The 17,743-nt window shown below is 51.4% G+C and overlaps 1 protein-coding gene and 1 long non-coding RNA gene across 5 annotated transcripts in view; one reads left to right on the top strand and one right to left on the bottom strand.

Moving 5' to 3' along the window:
- The first annotated feature begins 1,001 nt into the window (after window positions 1–1,001).
- Window positions 1,002–13,175, top strand: MAPK13 (mitogen-activated protein kinase 13). 4 transcript variants are annotated; one of them, XM_060021921.1, is made up of 13 exons: window positions 1,002–1,193; window positions 2,038–2,167; window positions 3,472–3,530; window positions 6,741–6,849; window positions 7,040–7,069; window positions 7,473–7,520; window positions 7,646–7,760; window positions 7,915–7,986; window positions 8,571–8,650; window positions 8,875–8,971; window positions 9,049–9,225; window positions 9,496–9,622; window positions 11,273–13,175. In XM_060021921.1, exons 1-12 carry the CDS (start codon window positions 1,075–1,077, stop codon window positions 9,576–9,578), a joined length of 1,119 nt encoding a protein of 372 aa, XP_059877904.1. In that variant the 5' UTR covers window positions 1,002–1,074; the 3' UTR covers window positions 9,579–9,622; window positions 11,273–13,175. The 4 variants fall into 4 exon arrangements, with proteins under 4 accessions (XP_059877904.1, XP_059877906.1, XP_059877903.1 ...); XM_060021923.1 differs by lacking the exon at window positions 11,273–13,175 and having other exon boundaries at window positions 8,893–8,971; window positions 9,496–9,623; XM_060021920.1 differs by lacking the exon at window positions 11,273–13,175 and having other exon boundaries at window positions 9,496–9,623.
- A 2,084-nt stretch (window positions 13,176–15,259) lies between these two features.
- Window positions 15,260–17,743, bottom strand: part of LOC132431558 (uncharacterized) — a 36,842-nt gene continuing 34,358 nt past the window's right edge. Inside the window, exon 3 of the long non-coding RNA XR_009520772.1 lies at window positions 15,260–15,420. This is a non-coding gene — a long non-coding RNA (uncharacterized lncRNA). The remainder of the gene's footprint in view (window positions 15,421–17,743) is intronic.

Raw genomic sequence — 17,743 nt, 5'->3', positions numbered from 1 at the left:
GCACGGAATCTTCTCCAGGACGCACAAGCCACCAGACACAGGTGGCAGAAGGCCTTGGCTTGTCATTGCCCTCATGAGGCATTAGGAAACCAGCAAAAACTACATTCAAAACTGGAAATTTGAACCTAGACTGGATAGTTGTTATTACAGGATTACTATTATTAATTTTAGGTGTAAAAATGATACTGTAGTTGTGTTTTTAAAATAATCCTTATCTTTCAGAGATACAAAAAATATTTATGGATGAAATGATATGATGCTTGGTTTTGCTTCAAAATGATGGGGGAGGAAGTATGTAGAGGAAACAGAACTGACTAGGAGTTGATGTAGTTGTTGAAGCTGTGGGACTGGGGCCATGCAGGGTCATTAGAACCTCCCTATCAAAGTGTGGTCCAGAGATCTTCGGAGCCTAGGAGCTAGTTAGAAATGCAGAATCGACTCCACCCCAGATCTACTGAATCAGAATCTGTATTTAATAAAATATAATTCCCAGGGGATTCGTGTGCACATTCAAATGTGAGAAGCACTGAGCTAGTCTGTCTACTTTTGTATACGTTTGAAACTTTCCATAATCAAAAGACGTGGGGTTTTGTTTTGCTTTGTTTTTTCCCAAAATTGTCTTCAGAATCTCCGGGGAGATCCTCCTACAGAGTCCCGCGCTGGAGGAATCTGGGAGGCTGTATCTTCCCGCCGTCCGCCATCCGTGGGAGCCCCTCGGGTCTATCGGGCCCCCAGCCCCACCCCAGCACACGACGGGAAGCACCCTTTCCCTGCAGGGCAGCTCACCTGCCGCTTCTAGCTGGTCTGTGGTCCGGGCGCCAAACTCCGGGGCTGGCGGAAATCGGGCTCCCCAGGTTGCCGTCTGGCAGGCCTGGGCGTGGCTGCGGGGCGCACCTGGGCGAGCCGGCAAGTGGGACGCGGGGCCGGCCGGGGCCCCCGCCCTCGCACAGGGTGGGGAGGAGCGGGCGGCGCGGGGCGGGCACCGCGGGGACCGCGGGCGGGGGCGGGTGCTGGGAGCCTGGCGGGCCGCGAACGTAGCCATCGCGCTGGGGCCGCCGAGATTGAGTGCCCAGGATGAACTTCACCTGGAAAAAGGGCTTCTACAAGCAGGACGTCAACAAGACCGCCTGGGAGCTGCCCAAGACCTACGTGTCCCTGACGCACGTAGGCAGCGGGGCCTACGGCGCCGTGTGGTGAGACCCCCGGGCCTGTGCGCCGGCGTGGGGGCACGGGGTGGGGGGCGGTGTGTGCCTGGGGCATCGGGGTGGAACTATGGTGGGCGCCCAGGCACCGGGACACCTGCCCAGGCGGGTGGAGCCTCCGGAAGAGCCGGGGCCCAGCCAATGCCCCCTTCCCGGACCCGCCTCCGGTGTCGCCTCTCCTGCTGGCGCTCGAGGCTGTGCGCCCACCACCTTGATGGAGGACCCCAAGGCCCGGAGCCCTGCGGGCTTGGAATAACTTCGCGGGTGCCTTTCCGGGGCAGAGGCCTGGAGCTGGGAGGAAGCGGCAAGCTGGGCAGTGAAGTAGAGCAGCAGCAGGAGCCTCAGGCTCTGGAGGCTGGCCTAGGGCCACTCCAGGCGCCATCTCTCTTTTCTTACCGGCTTGGTGGGAGTTTCTGTGGGTTGAATTAGGACTGGATCTGTTTCTCCAGGACTTGAACCTTACAGAGGACCCCAGAGTTCATCCAGGCGAATCCCCATTGTTACAAATGGGTACACTGAGGCCCAAACAAGAAGTGACTTGCCAAGTTGCTCAGGATCCTGTTGGCATTAACCTGTGTCTGACCCAGGGGCAGTGCACCTCTCTCAGATTCTGCCTGCTGTCTCCCCCTTCTCCCAGCTCCACTGTGCTGTCAGCTGCTCACTCACATCCCAGGTGGTGGGCATCAGTTCCTCCCAGCTTAGACTGCTGGCCAAGAGGGATTGGGGTGAGGATGGCCATAGCTTCCTAGATGGCCTGGGAGTGACCACCCAGGATCTGGAGTCCCGGGGTTGTGATGGGGAGCCACTGGCTGCTGACCTGCCTTTGACCCTACAGCTCAGCCATCGAGAAGCAGTCAGGGGAGAAGGTGGCCATCAAGAAACTGAGCCGGCCCTTCCAGTCTGAGATCTTTGCCAAGCGGGCCTATCGCGAGCTGCTGCTGCTGAAGCACATGCAGCATGAGAACGTAGGCTGGGCCTGGGGGCTGCTTCTGGGAGGCAGGGAGTGGAGGGCAGCTCCACAGAGGGTCCTGACCAGGCCCCTGCGCGCGCGCGCGCGCGCGTGTGCGTGTGCGTGTGTGTGTGTGTGTGCGTGTGTGGCACACACAGGAGATGGCCCACGAGGGTGCAGGGAACTCATAACAGGGCCAGCAGAAGGGGAATCTCCTCCCTGCTCCTTTGATCCTTGTTCCTCACCTAATTATTAAAATCAGGTGCCAGGACCCACCCTGCCTACTTCCCAGGAAGGGTGCAAAGGGCATTTTTGGCAGTGGAGCAGAGCAAACTCCGTGAGGTGCGAACTTACTGTCTCACTGTTACGAGGAAATAGGCACAGAGGAACTTCGTAGTTGTTCTAGATCTAAGAGGTGGTGCCCAGAATCCTGGTTAGTGTTGTTTCCACATAATAACAACAAGAATAATCGATACTTACGAGCGCTTATTATGTGTCAGGCACAGTTCTAAGAAATTTGCATAAACTAACTTGTTTAATCCTCACAATATCACATAAGTACTATTACCCCCATATACAGATGGGGAAACTGAGGCACAGAAAGACTCACAGGTTAAATGGTTAGTCGGTGGCAGAGCTAGAATTTGACCCTACCCAACCTGGCTCCAGGCCCCAGGGCCTGACCTCTAGACTACCCTGTCTAGGAAGACTAATGACCCAGTGCTGGGCCTGGAGCCCAGGCTTTTCTGCAGGATACCTAGATTGGAAGGTAAGCATTTAACATAATGATTTCAAAATATTGTTCACGTTTTAAGCCCCATTCCTCTTCAGCAAACCCCTCCCCATGGCCTCCAGCCAGGGTAATCTTGCCCCCAGCTCTGAACCAGCCCTCTGGCAGGAAAGGTTGGATGTGGTGAGAGACCCAAGGTCAAGGGCAGGGAGCCTGCTGGCTGGAAGACCCCTTCTCTGTTTCCTCCTTGATTCCTTTCACCACTTGTGGCTCCCTGCTTGAGTTGAGAGTGGGTTTGTGCTGCTTGTCCGGAACACCAGACTTGGGGTCAGTGAGCACAGGAGTGTCCACCTCCCCTTCCCCCCAGCCTGACTCTCCATCACTGTGCACTGCAAACTCCCTCCCAATTAGAGGAATTCCTCTTCCACCTCTGCCCCTTTTACTGCTTCCCAGAAGGCTGGGAACCTGCCTCCTGCTGGAGATGGTGTTTTAGGAAAGGGCAGGTGGTCCTGTGCAGGCCTGGGGCCCCAGAGGAGGGGAGCAGAGGGCTGCAGCGGCTGCCCAGTCCTCACTGGCAATCTTCTCCCCAGGTCATCGGACTCCTGGATGTCTTCACCCCAGCCTCTTCCCTGCGCAACTTTCATGATTTGTGAGTCGGGCTGCGCTGGGTTCCAGGACATTTGCAGGCCTTACTTGACACTGGGGAGCAAGTAAGGGGAGGGTCCAGATTCTCTCTTCTGGGTAGGGGAGCTTCCTGCCCCAGGAGTCCCTGTGCCTCTGGGCTGTGGAGAGATTCTTTCAGCCAAGGGTGGAGAGAAAGGCCGGCAGGAAGAGGTGGGAGGGGCTTTATATGGACCTTGCCTGACACAGAGCTGTCTGCTCATCTGCATTGCTTTACCCAGCTTTACCACCAAAGAGACATCGTTGCCAGTCCCCACAGGGTTTGCATCAACCTACCTCACCATTTCCTGGGGACGCAGGTGTGGATCTGGACCTTGGGGCTCTTCCTAGCATGAAGCGAGGATCAGGAAGCCTTGGCTACCTCTAGCTGATGGGATGTTTATCAGAGTCACATAAAACGAGAAAATTTAGTTGCTAAATGCACGGCTTTGCTAGCGCAGTACCTGGTGTAAAATATAGGAAGCTTTGGGAAGGTGGATTTTTTTTTCAGTCCTATTTCAAATGCAGCTGCAGGTCTCTTTGTTAGGATGCTTTCGTTTTCAATTTAATGCAGTGATTTTGAATGGGTTTTTTTCCCTATAATGCCAGCTGCTGGGCTTAGCATTGGGAATTTTTTTTTTTTAATAAATTCATTTATTTATTTTTGGCTGCATCAGGTCTTTGTTGCCACGAACAGCAGCTACTCTTCGTTGCGGTGAGCGGGCTTCTCATTGTGGTGGCTTCTCTTGTGGAGCACGGGCTCTAGGCGTGCGGGCTTCAATAGTTGTGGCACATGGGCTCAGTAGTTGTGGCTCGTGGGCTCTAGAGCGCAGGCTCAGTAGTTGTGGTGCACGGGCTTAGTTGCTCTGCGGCATGTGGGATCTTCCCGGACCAGGGCTCGAACCCGAGTCCCCTGCATTGGCAGGCGGATTCTTAACCACTGAGCCACCAGGGAAGCCCAAGCATTGGGAGTTTAAAGTGGACCTCGGGGGCTGACAGTAGTGAATACTGACAGTGGTGGTCAGTACTCTAGGTCTGGATAGAGAGCCAGAAATTGCAAGCTGCCTCAGTGGGCTTCACAGAGGAGAAAACTTTGAACTCAGTCCTGAAGGATAAGTTGACATTTGCCTGAGGTAGAAGGGGCTGAAGGGAGCCCAGGTAGAAGGAACTGCATGGGCAAAGGCCATGATGCCTGAAAGAGGCTGGGCCGTTTGGGCAGTATTGACAAGTGCAGTGTGGCTAGTGGAGACCAGAGGCTGGTTTGGTCAGGCTGAGACCAGAATTGATCCTACAGGCATCCTCAGGTCTGTAGAGGTTTTGAGCAGGGAGATGCTGTGATGTGGTCAGATCAGATTTTGGGGATACCCTCTGGCGGCAGCAAGAAAGGAGCAGGGAGCAACTCTGGGAGGTAGGAAACCTGGAGGGTAGTGTTCAAGACCCCGACCTTGATCCAAATAAAGTAGAGGTGATGGGGTCCTGAGAGCAGACTTGACACCCATCGAGAGGCAGGACTGTCAGAATGTTGTACCCCTTGTGATGCAGTGGCTGGGAGAGGTGGCATATGTCAGGGGGTGCCAGGTTCCTGCTCAGAATACAAGGTGGAGGAAAAACAGATCTTGGGAGAAAGATAGTGAGCTCCATTTTGGACACTTCACTTTTGAAGAGCCTATGAACATTCCAGTGTTTAATCAGCAGCTGCAAATAAACCTGGAGTTTAGGAAGGTCTGGGCTAGGGATGTGGATTTGGACCAGAATAATCACCAGTGGATGATAGCCAGAGCCCAGGGACAGGCTAGTGTAGAACATGATTCGATACTGTTCATTAAGGTATCAACACTAAAGGGACTTCCCTGGTGGTCCAGTGGCTAAGACTCTGCACTTCCAGTGCAGGGGGCCTGGGTTCGATCCCTGGTTGGGGAACTAGATCCTGCATGCATGGCGCAACTAAGAGCCTGCATGCTGCAACTAAGCCCGCATGCCGTAACTAAGATCCCGCGCGCTGTAACGAAGATCCTGTGTGCCGAGACTAAGACCCGGAGCAGCCAAAAAAAAAGGTATCAACACTAAAGAAAAGGTATAAGAGGATGAACAGACAGAGCCTGACTAGAGGTAGAAGCAGCAGAGAATTTTGAGGGAGTGTCAGGCTTTGCAAAACTTTGAATATAAAGAACCGGAGCCATGGGCGTTATGTGTTGGGCTGGTGGGGTGGGAGCAGATGCCAAGTTATCAGGGGACTGGATGTTAAGGCAGTGGGATCAAGAGGTGAGGACCGCTCGTTCTAGAAGTTTGATCGGGAGGGAAAGAGAGAGAAGGGGTGGTTACTTGAAGAAACAAGGTTAAGCAAGGGAAGGCGGTTGTATCACAGAGAGACTTCAGCAAGTTTGTCAGCTGAGAAGAAAGAATCAGGGTCCACGCAGAGGTGAAACACAAAGGTGGGGAAGGGTCTGTGCATGGAGCAGGGTCCCCGTGCTGGGGGGGTGGAGGCGGGAAGCGGGGGTGCAGTCAGGTGGGGGGAGACTTCAAAAGTCACAGGCTCAGGGAGATGGCTTCCACATCCTTTTTTTTTTTTTTTTTTTTAATTCCTTCCTAAATCTTTATCCTTTTTTGTTCTGGACTTTGCTATCACTGCCTTGAGTAACAGTTACATTTTGCTGACTTCCACCTGTTTTGCAATCCCATTAAGAGGGTGTGTTGGCTCAGCTACCTCCTTCTTCCTTCTTCACCCTCCTGGAAACTTTTATTGTTTCCTTCTTGGAAGGAGGACATTTTTGTATGTTTGAGGAGCCATGTTGGCGGGGCATGACCCTCTGGGGGAGGAAATATTTGTACAGAAGCAGAAGGAAACACCGGCAAATGTTTCTAACTCACAGCAGTGGCTTTCTGTGGGGCGTGGAGGAGGGCAAGCAGAGGGCACCTTTGAAGAGAGGGAGCACTGCTCCATTTGTTTTCCCTGAGCACAGCTCCAGCTGAAATACGTACCCTGAGCTCTGCCAACAGGCAGCCACCAGGGCCAGGCTGGGAGCCAGGAGTCAGGAGGCCCACTGCATGGGGGTCTGGCTGGCTGTGGTGGGGCTGGTTCTTTCTGCACATGAAGGTCATCCCTAAGGCCTCTGTTCTGCCCAGCCCCTTGCCCTCCTCTGAGCTCAGACCTGGAGCTGGGTGGGGCTGGGGATGTTCAAGAAGTCCTCATGACTTGCAGCTACCTGGTGATGCCCTTCATGCAAATGGACCTGCAGAAGATCATGGGAATGGAGTTCGGTGAGGACAAGATCCAGTACCTGGTGTATCAGATGCTCAAAGGTCTTAAGGTGGGTGGGAGCCTGCAAGATGGCAGGGGAGGGGGGCTTGGTGTTGAGACCTGGGGTTTGGGGGAGGCTAGACCTTGAAGGCTGGGAGAGCACACCATGACAAGGCAGAGGAGATCTCTGAGCCAGCCTGCAACACCTGGTGCAAAAGCCGGGCACTGGATTTACCCTTCTTCTTCTCTCCCCAACACAGTACATCCACTCAGCTGGGGTCATCCACAGGGTGAGTGCTTTCTCTGCTACATCCCCAGAGGCCCCGCCCACCCCTGGGGGCTAGGGTTAGGCTTAGGGGGTTCCAGGAGGTGGAGGAAGCAGGGAAAGTGGATTTTTCAGATCTAGGCTTGGCCCAGGAAGACCTGCTCAGAAGAATTGCTGTGTTCTGGGGAACTTTCTGGGAAATTTTTGCCAACAAAGCAAGCCCTGAGCTGGGTGTTTCAGGCTCCGAGAGGCATTTTAGAGCTGGATGGGCCCTAGAGGACACCTAGTCCAACCCTCATTCTGCACAGGAGACCAGAACCCAGAGAGAGGGGCAGGGGCCTGGCCAAGGTCACACGCTGGCTGGCAGCCGAGTGGGGACAGCGCCCACCTCTGCCTCTGCCCAGTGCTCCATCTCTTGTCTCATCTAGGACCTGAAGCCAGGCAACCTTGCTGTCAATGAGGATTGTGAGCTGAAGGTGAGTGGGCCCAGGCAGGGCCAGCCTGGGGTTGGGGTGGGCCCCTCTCCAATAGGAGCCCCCAGAAGCTGCTCGGGGAGCCTCTCTTAAGCGAGCTCCTTTTTCCTATGTGCCCCGAGCCATAGATTTTGGATTTTGGGTTGGCACGGCAAGCAGATGCAGAGATGACCGGCTATGTGGTGACCCGCTGGTACCGGGCCCCTGAGGTGATCCTCCGCTGGAGGCACTACAACCAGACTGGTCAGTGGTCCGCTGCCCGGGGGAGGGGGATGGGGCTGGGGTTCTTCTCTGACAGCTTCCTCAAGGCTGTCTTGGTGACTCTGGGTTGACTCTTGGTGACTGCCGGGTCTTGGTCAGCTGGTCCAGGTGACACTTCCTCCCCCTCCCTCTGCAGTGGACATCTGGTCTGTGGGCTGTATCATGGCGGAGATGCTGACGGGGAAAACTCTGTTCAAGGGGAAAGATTGTATCCTTTGCTGGAAAAGGCAAACTGCATCCAGGGATTCATTCCTTCAACAGACACTTTATTATTTAAATCTCTTTTTTTCTTAATGTGAAAGTGATACATGCTCCCTGTGGAACAACTTTAAAGTACAGAGAAGCAAAGTGATGGAAACTAGTCACCTGTCATTCCAACACACAAATGCAGAAAATGCTTGACGTTTTGGCACCACACACCTGAAACTGGGCACCTGTGTGTGCTGTGCAGGGATTAAGGAGAAGATGTGGGTCTCCCTGCCAAACTCAGAGTGCGAGGGTGTGGGGGGCAGTACACAGAGAAATGGATGGAGGTGACTGAGCGGGATGAGGCCAGGAAGGTGGCACATGCAGGAGCATTTGTAGGGAGGGACCCTTTACCCAGCCTGGCAGGTAGGAAGCCTTCCAGAGACCTGAGTCCTGAAGGATGAACCTCCCCTTCTAAAAGCAGGAGGAGGTGAGTGTCTGGAACCTGGATGGTCCACAGTGCTGGGTGGGCCTGATGGAGGGGCAGCAGGAAGGGCAGCTTCAGACCCACCCACAGGGAGTGAGGCTGAGCCTTAACCTGCCAAGACCTGGACCAGCTGACGCAGATCCTGAAAGTGACGGGGGTGCCGGACGCTGAGTTTGTGCAGAAGTTGAATGACAAAGCGGTGAGTGGCAGATGGGCCCAGGCTGGCCAGGGCTGTGCGCTTGGCTGACCAGGCCCAGGTGGGCTGCAGGCTGCGCCTCGCCTCTGCCCTGGCAAGGGCTCTTGCCTTCATCTCACTTTGGATTCGGACCTGAGCCTTCAGCCCCGCTCAGGGGCTTTTCTGGGGTCCCTGCTCTATACCCCATGGCCTAAGCCCTGAGGGGCTGACAACTGGGGATTATTCAGTGCTTTTCTGTCTTCCAGGCCAAATCCTACATCCAGTCCCTGCCACAAACCCCCAAGAAGGATTTCTCTCAGCTCTTCCAGCATGCCAGCCCCCAGGGTGAGTCTTGGGACCTGCAGTCTGTCTCAGCGGGCGGGCTCTCCATGGCGTGTGAGGCTCACACTCTGTGACCGCAGCTGCAGACCTGCTGGAGAAGATGCTGGAGCTGGACATGGACAAGCGCCTGACCGCCTCTCAGGCCCTCACCCACCCCTTCTTTGAATCCTGCCGGGACCCTGAGGAGGAAACAGAGGCCCAGCAGCCATTTGATGATTTCTTAGAACAGGAGAAACTCACAGTGGATGAATGGAAGCGTAAGGGCTCGGGGCCTCGGGCTGCTTCCTCTCTCTGCCTGCAGCACCCCTCTCCTCTGCCTGCTTCGTTTTCCTGCCTGCCCTCAGCCGGTCCCAACCCCCTCCTGGAGACTATCACCTCTTTCTCTCTGAGCGAATATCGTCTCCTGTGTGCACTTCTTTCTCCCTGCGCTGAGCTGACTTTCTGCTCCACACTATGTCTGTCGGGAGAGGGGGGCTCTCTCTTGCCCTCAGCACCCCGTACCCCTTGAACCACCCTGTCTTTCTCAGACCACATTTACAAGGAGATTGTGAACTTCAGCCCCATCGCCCGGAAGGACTCTCGGCGCCGGAGTGGCATGAAGCTGCAGTGACCCGTCTAGCCCGACCCTCGGCTGAGCCCAGGAATGGCCACATGGTACCACCCGCCAGGCACTGCCCCTGGGACCAATATTTATTTATTGAAGCTTTAACCCGTCTTGGATTATATAGCCTTCCAAGCAGAGGACAGAGGACCCTTGTCCTTGTGTAGGAAACAGGCCTAGGAGATGCAGAATTCAGAGGTGTTGGTTGGGAGAAAATAGCTATGATCATAACTGGCCATATTAAAGCGCCCATCTGGAGAATCGCCTGTGTGTGGGGTCCTTACCTTCATGGCTGTAGTGGGGCTGAACTGGGGCAGGAGTCTACGGCAGTGATGGTGTATTAGTTTGCTAGGGCTGCTGTAACAAATGATCACAAACTGGGTGGCTTAAAATGATAGAAATTTATTCTCACAGTTCTGGAGGCTGGTAGTCTGAAATCCAGGTGTTGGCAGGGCCATGTTCCCTTCGAAGGTTCTAGGGAAGAATCCCTCCTGGCCTCTTTTTAGCTTCTGGTGGCTCTTGGAATCTTTGGTGTTCTTTGGCTTATAGCTGCATCACCCCTGTCTCTGCCTCTGTCTTCACAGGGCCTTCTCTGCTCTGTGTATCTCTGTCTTCGGCTGATCTTGTAAGAACATCAGTCACTGAATTTAGGACCCACCCTGATCCAGTGTGATCTCATCTTAATCCTTAGTAATTACATCTGCAACTATCTCATTTTCAAATAAAGTCACATTCTGAGGTTCTGGGTGGGCATGAATTTTGGGGGCACATTTTTCAACCCACTACAGATGGCCATGAGGGAGGGGCCCCATCCCAGAGCCCCTTTGTTGTGGAGCCAAACGTGTTTGGCTGCTAAATTAAGGGAGTTGCAGAGAGAGCTGCAGCTGGTGAGACATCGCATGCAGGTTATTTTGGGTGAGTGATCAGTAGTCAAGATATGAAACAGCAGGCTTGTTGACTGGGAGCTGCAGAAGGCAGAAATGGGCTTTTTCCAGGAAAACGGTTCTACTCCTTCCCCCTTTTGGGAATTGTACATCTCTCCTGAGCTTTAACCTGACAACAGATTGGATCCTTCTGTTCAGTAACTCTGTTCAGGTCTCAAACTTCCCTATGCACCAGGGCCTGGTTAATATGCAGATTCCTGGGCCCAGCCCCTGGGATTTTGATTTAGCAGGTCTGGGGTTGAGACCCTAGAACGTTTGAATGAGGACCCCTTCACCTCAACCCAAGCCCAGTGATTCTGATGGATATCTGACCACATTTAGAGAAACATTTAGTTGATTTCAGTACCACTTAATTTGTCAAAAGGCCTAAATTAGAAACCTACAATGGGAGACTGGGGGGCTTTAGATGACTTTCACACTCTCATTTTAGAGATGTTAAAACTGAGGCTCAGTCAGGGCATTTTTAGGGCAGTGATGTCATTGTAGATACACGACATTATGCATTTGTCAAAACTAGTGGAACTGTACAACACAGTGAGTGAACCCTCAAGTAAACTATGGACTTTCTTTAATAATAATGTACCAATATTGGTTCATCAGTTGTAATAAATGTACCACATTAATGTAAGATGTTAATATTTAATATTAGGGGAAACCATGGGGGTGGGAGGGAGAGAGTATATGGAACCTTCTGTACTTTTGGCACAATTTTTCTGTAAACCTAAACCTGCGCTAAAAGATAATGTCTATTTTTAAAAGGAAAAAGAAAAAGCTTGAGGCTCCAGAGAGATACCCACAGTGAGAAAGTGGTAAAGCCAGGATTTGAACCACGGCAGCCTCGAACACTGTGCCAAAGGCCGTCAACCCAAGCCTGGAATCAAGGGTTGCCAGCTTCCCCGCCCTTCTAGCCTGTCTCTGAGCTTCTTCACTGCTGCCTGTGTCCAAGGACCCTGTTTTCTCTCCCAAGGAGTGGCCCTCCTATCCAGGAGGGAGGAGTGGGTCGAGGGAGGGGCTCTGACCTTGCTGCTGACTAAACTGCCACCGTCCCCTTAGTCTAAATCCTTCAGTGAATTGTCTTCTGAGACTCCTCAATAGTCCCAAGGAAAGTCTAGCCTTCTTGGCCTGGTATTCAAAGTCCCCTGCATTCTCTAAACTCATCTACTCCTACTGCCTCCCGTTTTCCCTATGCCAGCATGGCCTGCCAAGGAACACCAGCCCTGGGATACAACACCATGAGGCTCATTAACAGGTTAAAGGTTCTGACAAGTCCTGCAGTGAGGAGAACTGTTCAACATTGTTTAATCCAGAACTTGCCAAGTGTGCTTAACCGCAGAACCCCCTTTCTCCTGACGGCCAGCATGCACAGAAGCCTCTTTGCCTAGTGCAGCCCAGTATGCAGGTCCCAATACTGCTTTTCCCCAAGCAGGCCTGGAGCTTGGGCTTCTTTCAAAGCCTCTGTGGAGAAGTCCCTCCCTCCTTCTCCTCCTTATTCCCTCAAGACTTTGCCTCAGGCCTCCCTCCAGGAAGTCATTCTCCATCACCCTCCATCAGAGAATGGGCAGCTTCCTCCCTCTGCCCCTGGCCCTCTATGAACAGCATTTACAGTGTGTACGGTTCTGCTTTCCCTCCCCATTGCCCACTGTGAGCCCCTGATTGGAACAAACATCTATGAATGAATGATGTCCCAGGGGCCTGTTGGTCGTTTCTCTGCCCAGATCAGACCAGCATGGTATCCAGGGCAGCAGAGAATCCAGCAGGAAGCAGAAGTGGGTGCCTTGGCCTGTACCTTAAGACTTTTCCCCCTGAAAATCTCAGGCTCTCAAACTCCCAGGCCTCTCCCCATCATCCCTCAGTGTCCTCCAGTCCATCCCCCACCCAGAATTAAACTTGTGTGTGTCACCTCAGCCCCTTCTCTACAATTATCTCAAACTTGGGAAGTTTCTCCAGAGGGAGGTGAAGGTGCTGAGCAGTGTGAAGGGGTTCGTGGGCTCTGCCTTACCCTGTGAGCACCTGGCCAGAGTGACAGGAAATGAGTCCATTCTCAGGCTGGGTGGGGGAAAGGGGCTGAGCTTGGGGTTCTGGGCTCAGTTACTCTCACAGTTGGCCTGCAGGTCTTTTGCCCCTGGCCCTTGATGGACAGGGTTGAGCTTTGCCCTGTGGCCAGTGGGGCAGCTCAAAAGGTCTTGACAGAGATAAGGAAGCCAGACTCGGGAACTGGAGAGAGGTAACAGCGATCGTGCCCTTGATTCCCTCCTTTGTGAAATGAAGGGTGTCTTCGCACAAAGGCACAGCTCCTCTCCCAAGGCAGCCTGGACCTATCGCTGGGGCCTGGCAATTTGTGTCACTTGCGGAAGGGCTAGCCTGGCATGAAATGGGGGTGGCACTGCTCCCAGTGAAGGGCAGCACATGGAAAGGCAGAGATGGAGGAACTGCCCTTGCAAGGAGAGCCCGGTGTGCTCAGATGTTCCAGTGCCCGCAAGGGTGGAGGCTTGCTTGAAAGAGGGCTTGGCTCAACTTGCACCTGGCACATTGAAATAGCTTTTGTTCTCCAGGAGGGTGTGGGACAGTCATGTCCCTGAGCTGAGATACAACCACAGCTGGGGAGCGAGGAATCTCTTCCTCTTTTCCCCACATTTTCTGTCCTCATTCTCCCTAAACCCCCTGTGATTTAAGGTAAGAGGCTGGTGATTTTCCCCGTATTCACAATGGGCAGCAGAGGCACAAGGCTACTCTACCAAGCTAAAGAAGATGTCGCTGTCATGCCTCACACCCCTACCCCAAGATTTCCTGGAGCTGGAGCAGTGCCCGCTGGGATTCTGACCTGGTTCCTCCTGTGCGAGCCTGTGCTCAGCGGGGCAGCCGTGCTAACTCTGGGCCAGAGTGTCAACAAGGCCCCACTCCGCCCTGTCTGGGGGCTCCTGACCTTTTTTGTGCCGTGGATCCCTTCTCAAAATATTTTCCTATGCATAAAATAAAATACACAGGATCACAAAGGAAGCTAGTTATGTTGAAATACAGTTGTGAAAATATTTAAGGGTGTGATGTTTGGTGTACATGGGTTTCTTTATTAACACATTAAATAACAGGATCAAGGGGGTGAACCCAACACACTACTGCAAACCTGAAGTAGAAATGAGTTTAAACGATGTTTCAAGATATCTGCAGCAACTGTAAAGGGAAATGAAAAGTACTGCTTTCTACTGGCCCAGCTAATGCAACTGTAGTTTGCTGCCTTTAAAAGCTGTAATATTTTCCAATCCAAATTCATGGACCTCTGAATTCCAGTGTACAGTCTATGGTTTGTGGACCCCGGTTAAAAACGCTTGTCCCAGATGCTAAAATGTGACTTTTGGAATCCTCCGCTACGTCTTAGCCAACCCCCGTATTGTACCGCCGTCTGTGCCCCCACCCCCCACCTTGCATGATCGTGGAGCCATGCTGGAAATGCCCAGATCTGCACCTGGATGCCTAGAACACATACTAACCACCATTCCCCTGTGTTTCCCAACCTTACTGTCCAGGTAGGAATGGGTCTGACTGGGGCATTTCGCTAGGGAATTTGCTGAGGCCTCTATATCTAGTTTTCAACTAGGTGGAATCCTCCCATCCCCACCCCACAGCGTTCCTTCTACACAATTTTACTGATGAAGACATTTGGGCCCAGAGTAGAGACTGGGGCCCAGGTCTCCTATTTACCACTGCACCGTTCTTTCCACTGCAACGGTGGCACAAGCACACATTGAGGTCAATGCGTGCTCTTCTCTCCCTGCATTACTGTCCCTGTTCCCCCCAACCATCACGGACACAAAAGTAGCAGGGCTTTGAGACAGGTTTGTGTTAACTGGCCAAGGGAAGAAACTCCCAGAAGCACACTTGTTTCTCTCTGTTTTCTTAAAGGTCTCACCCTTGAGAATATTTTGGTAGGACTCTGGGAGGGGAAAAGGTGAGGGAGTGAGGAAGGGAAGTGCATTTGAGAAGCAGTGTGGCTTAGCTAGGCAGTTTCTCCTGACCGGAAGGAGGTAGAGGCCCATTAATACTCACATTCTTTTGGACTATGTCCAGTTCCCTGTTTACACCCTGGCAAAACTCACGAGGAAGCTGCTGGGTACGCTCAGGGAGGCTGGACCCTAAGCAAATTCTCCTGGTCTTGGCTGAAATTACTCAGGGTTTCTCCTATGGATAGCCCACCATTCTTAATTGATGCAGCAGCTCAGTATTTTTAAGTACAGACTGATGATCAGAGGAACTCTCCTCGTATTGTGGCGTCCATAAGATCCCAGAACTTTTGTATAATTCCAAGGAGGAGCCCCAATAAAGACAGTGGGTGGATTTCCTCCAGCCAAGCAGGATACAGCCTTGGCTTTAGAAACTCTAGCTTAATCCAGCCTCTCCTTTTTATCTTCTGTCAGAAGAGTGGCACCTCTGTCTTACCCTCTTCTTTCCCTATGTGGTTTACTAAGGTGGTTAAGTGTTGAGCTCTGGAGGCATACTGCCTCCTGCTCTACCACTTACCAGCCATGTGACCTTGGGCCTCAGTTTCCTCATCTATAAGGATAATAATACTAAAGAAATTAGCATAAGGGAAGCACTCAGAAGAGTACCTGGCACATGGGAAGGGCTCACCAAGCATTAACTATTATTTTTAATTATTTTCTCTACCACATCCTCTTCCCTCCCCGATTACCCCATCTTCCGGACATTGTCATTTCCTCCTTCTCAACAGCAGTTTTCTCCACTCACCTGGTCTCCTTCATGTTAAATCTTCCCTCATAGGTCCTCAAGAGACCTGGCCCCAGTCACTTATACTACAGCTTATTTTATGACCCTGGTATCTGCAGCTTCTCATGCAGGGTCTGGGAGGCAGCAGAGTGTGGAGTTGAGAATGTGAGCTTTCCATCTGAAAAGACCTGAGGTTGAGAGAGAAGGGGGATGGATTTAAGGAACTGGCTCAGTGACTGGGTGGGGAGTGGTTGGCAAGTCTGAAATCTGTAGGGCAGGCTAGTAAGCTGAAAATTCAGGCAGAATTTCCATACCTATGACAATCTTGAGGCAGATTCCTTCTTTTCTAAGAAACCTCAGTTTTTGCTCTTAAGGCCTTCAACTAATTGGATGAGGTCCACGTACATTATAGAGGGTGATCTGCTTTACTTAAAGTCAACTGATTGTAAATGTTAATCACATCTACAAAATTTCTTTCCAGCATCATCTAGACTAGTGTTTAAGGATACAACTGGGCACACAGCCTATCCAAATTGACACATAAAGCTAACCATCACACCATGTGTTTGAGGGCAGGGTATTTACTTCTCTGAGCTTCATTTTCTTTCTCTAAAATGGAGTAATAGAAGGGTCTACCTCACAGGACTGGTGAGGGGTAAGTGCATACAGAGTGCACAGTAAATGTTAGTTCTTGTACCAGGAGGTGCTCAAAAACACACTGATGATGGCAATCCTCTTGGAAGTACTGGGAAATATACGCCATGGCCCATGGCCGCTGCTCTCAAGCTTTTGGCTGAGTTATGTAGGTATGCACTGTGCTTTCTCCCATCTGTTCCCACCCAACAGACTGGCTCAGAACCTTTAGTTCATGTGAAAAACTCCCAAAGAAATGAACCTTCACTCTCTTTTTTATGGAGAGAGGAGGAAAGTTTCTCCACTGGGTTTCTTTATCTTTGAGACAGTGGAGGGCTTGGAGCAATACGTCAGAAAGAATTAAATTTCACTTCTTCAGCAGCCATTTCACATTTTGTGAGAACTGCATATTCATGTCGGTAAAGCGCCAAGTAGGAACCAGATGACAGCTCAGTTTTCCTGGAAATCAGGAAATCAATCAAGCTGCCAAAATGAGATGACTGCATTGTGAAATACTGCTAACATTCCAGAAAGTTGTTTTAAGATGAATTTTTTAAAATGGAAATTCTGTTTCTCTTCCTCTTTCTCTTCCTCCCTCCCTCCTACTCTCCCTCCTATCCCTTCTCCCTCCCTTCCTTTTCTTCCCTCTCTCCCTCTCTCTCTTCCTTCCCCCCTCCCTCCCTCCCTTCCTTCCTTCTTACCTACCTACCTTCTTTTCACTCCTTTTTTTAAGCCAGTGCTCAACTACTTCTTCTAATATGTTCAGCCTAGGTATGAGTTTTCAAGAATAGGTGAGATGATATATGGGTCTCTTTGCCTGTCTCTGAGACCTTTCCATTGTTCCAATGGCACCCTTCTCTACCTGTCCAGGAGTCTGCTTGCCTTTATCCACACCTGTCTCTCCTGTTTCTTATCCTTTTTTCTTTTTAATTTATTTATTTGGCTGTGTCAGGGTCTTAATTGCAGCACGTGGGATCTTCATTGTGGCACGCGGGATCTTTCATTGCAGCACACAGCCTCTTCAATGCAGTGCATGGGCTTCTCTCTAGTTGTGGGACTTGGGCTCCAGACCACATGGGCTCCCTAGTTGCGGCGTGTGGTCTCTCTAGTTGTGGCGCATGAGCTCAGTAGTTGCGGTGTGTGGACTCAGTAGTTGAGGCGCACGGGCTCAGTAGTTGTGGTGCACGGGCTCTCTAGTTGTGGCACGCGGGCTCAGTAGCTGCGGCACGTGGGCTCAGTAGCTGTGGCACGTGGGCTTAGTTGCCCCTCGGCAAGTGGGATCTTAGTTCCCCAACCAGGGATGGAACCCACGTTCCCTGCATTGGAAGGAGGATTCTTAACCACTGGACCACCAGGGAAGTCCCTGTTTCCTATCCTTTTTTACAGTGAAACCATGACTTCAGCCACCTCCTTAAGAATTAGGAATAAAATGATTCCAAAAAACCTTATCTGTGTCTAGTGTCAAGCTGAACCTTAAAATTTATTTGTTTAAATATATAAAATAAACTTTTAGTTTTAGAATAGTTTTATAGAAAAGCTGTAAAGAAAAAACAGAGAATTTCCATGTACTCCACACCCAGTTTCCCTATTATTAATATCTAACATTAGTATGCTACCTTTATCACAACTAATAAATCAATATTGATATATTATTAACTAAAATCCAAACTTCCATATTTCCTTAATTTTTACCTATTCTTTGCTGTTCCAGGATCCCATCCAGGATGCCACATGTCTTCTTAGGCTCCTCTTGGCTGTGACAGTTTCTAAGACTTTCCTTATTTTCAGTAACTTTAACAATTTTGAAGAGTTACTGGTCAGGTATTTTGTAAAATGTCTCTCACTTAGGGTTTGTCTGATGTTTTCTCATGATAAGAC

The sequence above is a fragment of the Delphinus delphis genome, chromosome 10 (genome assembly GCF_949987515.2).
Source record: "Delphinus delphis chromosome 10, mDelDel1.2, whole genome shotgun sequence".
In the NCBI taxonomy this organism is placed as follows: Eukaryota; Metazoa; Chordata; class Mammalia; order Artiodactyla; family Delphinidae; genus Delphinus; species Delphinus delphis.
Note: the sequence above shows the minus strand (reverse complement) of the source record. Positions and strands in the feature narration are given on the sequence as shown.